At 44.4% G+C, this 7,376-nt stretch overlaps 1 protein-coding gene across 3 annotated transcripts; it reads left to right on the top strand.

Moving 5' to 3' along the window:
• Positions 1–995: 995 nt before the first annotated feature.
• On the top strand, positions 996–6,793 carry LOC133916897 (la-related protein 1B-like). 3 transcript variants are annotated; one of them, XM_062360778.1, is made up of 6 exons: positions 997–1,609; positions 1,710–2,214; positions 2,293–2,443; positions 2,528–2,618; positions 4,774–4,845; positions 6,136–6,793. In XM_062360778.1, exons 1-6 carry the CDS (start codon positions 1,340–1,342, stop codon positions 6,460–6,462), a joined length of 1,416 nt encoding a protein of 471 aa, XP_062216762.1. In that variant the 5' UTR covers positions 997–1,339; the 3' UTR covers positions 6,463–6,793. The 3 variants fall into 3 exon arrangements, with proteins under 3 accessions (XP_062216764.1, XP_062216762.1, XP_062216763.1); XM_062360779.1 differs by having other exon boundaries at positions 1,000–1,609; positions 2,296–2,443; XM_062360780.1 differs by lacking the exon at positions 4,774–4,845 and having other exon boundaries at positions 996–1,609.
• The last annotated feature ends 583 nt before the right edge of the window (positions 6,794–7,376 follow it).

The raw sequence follows: 7,376 nt of genomic DNA, 5'->3' as shown, positions 1-7,376 counted from the left end.
CACAGTTTCTTGCATCTTCTTTGGAACGCACTCGTGTTTCATGTGCTGATGACAACTGACAATCGGGCTGTACGTACCACATATTCCTTGACATCAAAACAACGTGCCGCGCAAAACCAGAGGCAACGCGAAGAACACGTCTGTACGACTCGACTGCATCTACAGGTGCAACAAAACGGCGTGAATTAACCATCAACGAATTTACCGGGATGACAGGGGAAGAAAAAATGACCCACCAGGTTTCCTAATGCGACGACCTGGCCAGCAGCGTCAGATGGTGATAACAAGTCCGTCAAGTCCGTCTCGTTGCTTTATGTTAGACAACGAATCAGGTAATATGATTCGTGATCTCGCAAAGAATCTCTTGACCTCACTTTATCTCAATCAGTTTTGACAAATCCACATGGTCCTGATTCGCTGCACAAGTGAATGGGGAGGGTAGAAATTGATGTGGATTTTTAGCGCACTAATTATATCGATATATATATATTTTCTTCCGAAAAGTCTCTTTTTCAATTGAATCAGTGGTAAAATCTGCATTCACAGTGAGCCAAGCCAGGCAGGTATCTGCCGAGATTTTTCGTATTCATCCTTAAGTTATCTGTCGCCGTTGGCGAAGGCAGAGAGAAGCCGGTGGATGATGGAATCCAGAAACAGTGGAGGGCGATCCTGCAAAAGTGCGGGGGCGGTTGAGGCGCCTCCGCTGGTGGATTTCGGAACCAGACACAGGTCGCAATAATCTCGCTTTCCCCTCCGCAGAGATCCAACCGTCCGTCCCCCATCGGACGCCTCTCCGCCTCCGCAAGAGTTGTCCTCCACACCAACTTCCAACGCCGCACCCGGGTGGGCCCCGCGCGCCAGCCGGGTAGCCAAGCGGACGCCAGCGCAAGCCGCCTTAGAGCGGCGCGGGCCCCGGACGCATCCCAGCTGCTGATCTGTAATCGAACGGGCAGAAGCTGCACGGGCGGCCCCTGCTGGTCGCTGCGGGCTTCCCCTTTTGTGCCCCACCACGGCAAGGCAGGGGAGGGATCCCGTCCGCGTCCATTCGCCGCCCGAGGGAAGGGAAGGGGGAAGGGAAGGGAAGAGCAGCGAGCGACGCAGGCATCGGCTCGGCCCGCCGCCGCACCGCCCTCGTCCACCGCCGATCCGATCGCCGATTGCTTTCTGCCGCCTCGCCTCACCGCGCGGCAATATTTGGAACCCTCGCCGCCGATCACCTCATGCCGTACCACTGACCGATCCGGTCCCCGCCCCCGCCCCCGCCCCCGCAGTCGCAATCTCCGCCTTTCGTCTATCGCCCCTGGGAGCGCTACCGGCCGATCGGATTAGGGTGAGGACGATGGCTACCAGCGCCGACCTGCATGCTGCCGTCGCGGGCGCGGGGACGCCCCCTTCCGATAGCCCCCCGGCCGCAAAGAAGGCGGGGGCCGCCGCCGCTGCCGCCTGGAAGCGCCCGGGGAGCGCCACGGTGCCGGCCGTGGTTGCGGTTGGAAACCCCATCATGGACGCGGACTCCTGGCCTGCGCTACCCGGGCTGGCGTCTCCCCCGCCGCCGGCTGCGGCGGCGGTGGCCAAGGCGTCGCCGAAGGCCACTCCTCCCCCATCCACTGTGAGTTTTAATCAGTGTTTGATCTAGCTAGTAATAACGGAGCTTGAAATTTTGTACCATTTGATGGGATTGTGTTTTACTGTTGTCGGAATGGTTTCAGGGGGCGGTGATCTCGCCGGTCTCTTTGGGCAATTCCGGCGCATCGGATGCTAACCCTGAAAATGAGGCTCCTGTGCGCAATCCTGGGGCCCGCCGTGCCCTGGTGATGCCTGCTGGGGATGGACTGGAGAAGAGTGCCGCTGCCCCAGAGCTGTCGCCTGTGTATGTGCCAAATGTCCAGAGCAATGGTGGTTATCATTATCAGAATGGGCGTTTTGGTAACCATCCCCATGGCAGAGGTGGTGGCTATGGTGGGGGGAACAGGAGGGGTAATGCCGGAGGTGGGGGACGACGTGGGCAGGAAAACCATGGGAGTTTTGATGGACCAAGGCGCGGTGGTGGTCGCAGAGATGGGCATGGACAAACTCACCAGCAGCGTGGCCACCAGCCATCGTATATTAGGGCTCCTCATCTGGCTGTTGTACCAGCAACACCTCCGCCTCCGCCACCATTTGTTAGCCCTGCTACTCAGTCACCGCATTATGGGGCGCCTATGGGTTTCCCTGGTATGTTATGCGTGGGGTTTGTGAGTTCATGGAGTTGTGCTAATGTTATGTTGCATTAAATTGCTTTTTTATAAATAGCAGAAATGGCACCACATGTTTACTATTTCCCGGCTCACCCCTCGGAAGGCGTTCAAGTCCTGCCTTTTGTGCCTCATCCGACAAGCCCTCAAACTATTTTAATTGACCCTATTCGAAAGGAGCTTCTGGTGCAGATAGATTACTACTTTAGGTAGTTGTTAATCTACACTTGTGGGAATCATTTGTTTGTTCTGTAACTCTGCTCAAATTTGATCCACTTGTTGACATTTTGCAGTGATGACAATTTGTGCAAGGACCCATTCTTGCGACAGAATATGGATGACCAGGGTTGGGTGCCATTATCACTTATCGCTGGCTTTCGCAAGGTAAGTTTGCGGGTCTTATGAGATGATTTTTTTTTCTGTTACAACCCACACTGAATTCTTTATTTGGTTTCTTTAATCAGCAGTCTATTATGCTTCTGGACACTGTCTACAGTTACTTGTTACCATTGAGTTAGAGAGATGGCATCTAGTGTTCTGGATTCATTTAAATGAGTCGCAAGATAGCAACTTCACTATTAATAGGAAAGATGTTTAGTACTGGTGTGGTTGATAACCTTGATGACAGAGCTGCATTGTGTTGTGTGAGTCTAATTTCTTAGATACACATGGTTCCTGCATTTCAAAAATTCCATACCTTTAATAAAATTGTTTTAGCTCGGGTTTTAGATATCTTCTTCCCTGGTTGACTGAATTGTAGTTCTTCAGGTTACGGAAGGGGGATGCTACACAAGAGTGGTATTATTGCATAGCTGTCAGTTTTAATATTAGTCAAAATAACTGGAATCTATAGATGGTTCGTGATTACTGTTGTTCAATTCACACTGATAAGAAACATGAAATGAATTGACCTCAGTTCATTGCAGATTCGCAGATAATATGGATTCTCGGATTCTACATTCTACATTCTATCCTGGATAGTTAGCTATATTGGCGAGTACCAATGCATGCTTGTGAGAGTTGTAATTCTACCGGTTTCAAATAAGATTGCATAAAAATACCCTCTACTAGTACCACGATCACAATAAGCGAGGTGTAAAGTGGAGGATGATGGGAAGTCAATAGGGGTACTTTTAGAAAGTCCCCACAAGATTTGTAAAGTGCCATGTATTTGAAAATGGAGGGGTACTAATTTTTGGCATTGTTTCGTGACTGCATTATCATAGGGTTGAATCGACACAAAGTGTTGTTTAGTTGAACATAGTGTAATCATGCGAGCAAGGAGTCTGTCAGCTTTTTGATGGCCGGACATCCATGAGAGAGTTTTTCACTAGGCATTATATAAGTTCGGGTACCTAATGGGGGTTCCCCCTGAAGGTGTGATTGCTAACTTGGTGTTGGAGAGGGGTACCTCTAGGTGAGAGGACCCTAGGACACACCAATAGATGAGTCTTCTATTGATTAATATGTGTTACAAATGAGATTCCTCATGAGGGTATTTACAGGTTTGCAGCCTTGTATAAAAGACTAGGATATTCCCTAGTGGGCTAGGTTGGCAGCTGTAAAATTGGTTTTCTCCCTTATGTAGATGGCACATTGATCCCTCCTTTGTCCTTCAACGAGTCTCCTTTCACCAGGTCCTTCCGGGATCCGCTTGTTGAGGTACAGACTCGTCCCACTCTTGCCTAGCTCAAGGTGCACCCCTAACGACTACAACCTAGGCTTGAAGTGAGTTCCTAGGGCAGACCAGACCTCCACAGTCACTCCTCACCTTGCCTCTTGGCCAGGTTATGTGATTGTGTTTAGCTGGGGCTGACTCTGTATGTTCATTCAGCTTTGGTATCATGCAAATTTCCTTTTCTCAGCATGTCTGTTGACAGCCGTGAAGCATGTCAGCAAATTGGTATTGATATAAGTAGGATGCCTTTTGGTTTATCCTAGTTTTATTCACTCACAGTGAGTTTATGGCCCTTTTGAGTTTCGATCCTATGCTTCCAGGATACCATCTCCATCTTGATGATGTTGACTCGATTGAGTTTCTGCGCTATCTACTATGCTCTTTTTTGGTTTAGTTATTTCCTTAGTTTTCATAGAGTTTTTGTGGTGTGAATTGACGTAATTAGGAGCAAATGACTATACTCCATGGGCCAAAGGGCCAAGGTATGTACATATACAAGGTGGGAAAAGACCTAACACCAAAAACCTTGCGAAATGCACTGCTACTTACACATAACATTTACTCTACGACACATGACATCATTTATAACTGACTTTTTTGCACTATGTTTATTAGGGAAAAACAGTTCTGATTTTAGAAGTTTATCATTAAGCTGCGCGAAGATTGAATTAGAGTTATTCACTATGTACCTTCTGTTTTGCATTTAATTCTAAAGCCGAAGCTTACTGTACTTCCTGCACTCTGCTAGTATGAGAATGATTCATATAATTTTGGACCAGATGACTGATGAAACTTTCCTTGAATTCTAGCGATAACATATTTGAAGGAGAGCTTCATATGTTTCATGTCTTTTTCTTGCAGGTCCGAAAGCTGACTAATAATATACAGTTCATATTGGAAACAGTCCAGCTATCTAACGTTGTGGAAGTACAGGTAATCTTGGTGCAATTACTGTTGGCAGCTTCAAATCAAAATTCTTGTGGCTAACAGGGATATTGATTAATACAAGTAGTACACTGTAATACTCTGTAATAGATGGATTAACCACTAGAAACATATGAATGCCTTCAAAACATGATACATTAATACTAGAAAAAAATATGGTGAAGAACATTCTTGTCTGTTCATAATAGTGATGGCAACTGGTGTACACTATAATGATTTTGAGCTAACCAAGCTTTGGTAGTATCCAAAGGGTGGAATTGTGAACTTAATCCTTGACTGGGTCCTCTAGTAGATTGAGACCGCCGTTTATTTATTATTCATTCAGTCAAGTATATTTTGTTAAGCAAACTTGGTGTGGTTGATGGTTAGTCCACATGGCATAGACTGAAACTTACTGTTGTAGATTTGGACTTTATTTTGGTTTCACATGTTATCACAAATCAGCACAGTTTGTATCATTTATTACCTGCTGGAGGCATGCTGTTTTCTTAGCAGAATTATGACCATGGCAAACTTGGTACATGTTGATTCAACAAAGATTGACTGACCCTGTGTGGCTTGTTCCTTTAAGGACTTCAGGCGATTTAGTTCATAGCAAATCATAAAGCACCCTTAAATTGATTTACTTATGTAATGTAAATAGATACTCCCTCCGATTGCAAATGTAAGTCGTTTTAGACTTGTGCACAAGGATTAAGAAAGTAGACCAAATGACCTTGTTGCCCTTCATTTATTCTGCATTGGAAAAGATAACTCATTCATTTGTGAGAGTGATAGCATTCATTAAATAAGAGCAAGACGGGAACAAAAGAGAAAAAATGCATAGAAGTTCGAGAATGACTTATATTTAGAGAATAGTTGAGGAGGCTAAAACGACCTACATTTGCAACCAGAGGGAGTATTATGGGTCAAAGTCTTGCCATCATAGCATTCTCAACTTGCTGATACGCGCAGTTTTGCCAAAATCGAAAAGTGAGCTTGCATTTTTATGTACAAAGAGTCAAAGAGCAATCCAAAACTAGATTTGAATCTTTGTCCTCGATGACAGTAGCAACCTATTGTTACACATCTCTTGAGATAAGATGACTTTACATCAAAGTTAGCTTTAACTAATGCAAAATCTAATACACTAAACTTTGCTTGGTCACATAGATATCAGATAGTCTTATGTACTCTATTTTGCCATACAATATAGTTGCACTGACTGTAGTTGGGAGTACCATATTCATTTCGTAGTTTGTACCTCGCTAAAAGGCTTCCTCTTTTTTTCTTATGAAGGGTGATAAAATACGGAGGCGTGGAACATGGGAGAGTTGGTTGCTTCCAAAAGCAAGTTATGTTGCTGGCTGTTCTTCTGGTTCATCGTTCCCTGTGACATCTAACATTGATTCACTGGCATCTCAGTTTAAGTCTGTTAGACTTGAGGGGGCAACTTACCACACTAGCATGCAAGGAATGCCCGGTGAAGCTCACCTGACTAGATCAACCACCTCAATTAGTCTGGGTTATCATGTACCAACCTTGGGGGGACTACACAACACTACGAGTGGACCACCTTTTGAGCAGAAGGTAGCAAGGAATTTACTCAGGAGCGATACCTTTTAAGGTCATACACAAGAAATATGAAGTACAGTGGCAGGCCGAATTTTCATGGTGACGGCGCAGACCTTATCTACTTGAATGAGTTAAGACACAATTGGCTAAAAAAACAAAAAAAAACATAATTAAAAATGAGACAGAAATACATAAAAATGAATAAAAACGGAAAACAAAAAAAAATGAAAAAATGAAAAAGAAAAAGAGAGAGACATAGGTAGCTAGGGTTTATGTTGAAGCACTATGAGTTATTCGGATATTGGCTCTTTTTGTGTGATGAGTTATTCGGAACTGTTGAAATTGGACGAGACTATATAAAAGTGGATGGCATTGTTACTGATTTTGCTGTTCTATGCTGATTGATGCGATGGCATTATGACCCACATTTCCTTGTCTTGAAATTATATTATTACAGAAGCCTCATTTTTGAATGGTGTTTGCCTAAAGCTTGTTTGGATAAGTTGTGTTTGCCTAAAGCTTGTTTGCCTAAAGCTGAGGAAGCTTCTGTGGCTGTTGAATTTTGATGGTTGGTTTTTATAATAAACTTTAAACTTCTTAGCACATTAAAAGTTAGAAAAACTTATCTCGGTTTATTTCTTAGCTTCTATTCACTTAAGCTACAATCGTTTTCTTAGTTAAAATCCACTAAAAACAAAGGACAAAAACCAGCCTCTTAAATAGTTTCTGTTTTTTTAAGAAAAAACCAGGAAAAAACTTATCTAAATGGAGCATATATGTGTGTTTTTCTGTAGGGATCTGATATTACTGAATTGTTATCCAATGTTTGTATAGTTCTTGCACGTATCTCTAACCACAGTCCCACGTGTTTGGAAGCTTTCATTCTCGTTGGAACGAAATTTCTATCCACTGTTCGATCTGAGCTCGCCAATGGAACCATTTATGTTTGGCGTGCTGGAGTGTTC

Source organism: Phragmites australis, chromosome 4 (assembly GCF_958298935.1).
Source record: "Phragmites australis chromosome 4, lpPhrAust1.1, whole genome shotgun sequence".
Taxonomy (NCBI): domain Eukaryota; kingdom Viridiplantae; phylum Streptophyta; class Magnoliopsida; order Poales; family Poaceae; genus Phragmites; species Phragmites australis.
Note: the sequence above shows the minus strand (reverse complement) of the source record. Positions and strands in the feature narration are given on the sequence as shown.

Coding starts and splice junctions, on each gene's coding strand:
- LOC133916897 (XM_062360778.1), top strand. CDS start 1,340: ATGGCTACCAGCGCCGACCTGCATGCTGCCGTCGCGGGCGCGGGGACG. Junction 1,610..1,709: donor CCACTCCTCCCCCATCCACT/GTGAGTTTTAAT, acceptor GAATGGTTTCAG/GGGGCGGTGATCTCGCCGGT. Junction 2,444..2,527: donor CAGATAGATTACTACTTTAG/GTAGTTGTTAAT, acceptor GACATTTTGCAG/TGATGACAATTTGTGCAAGG.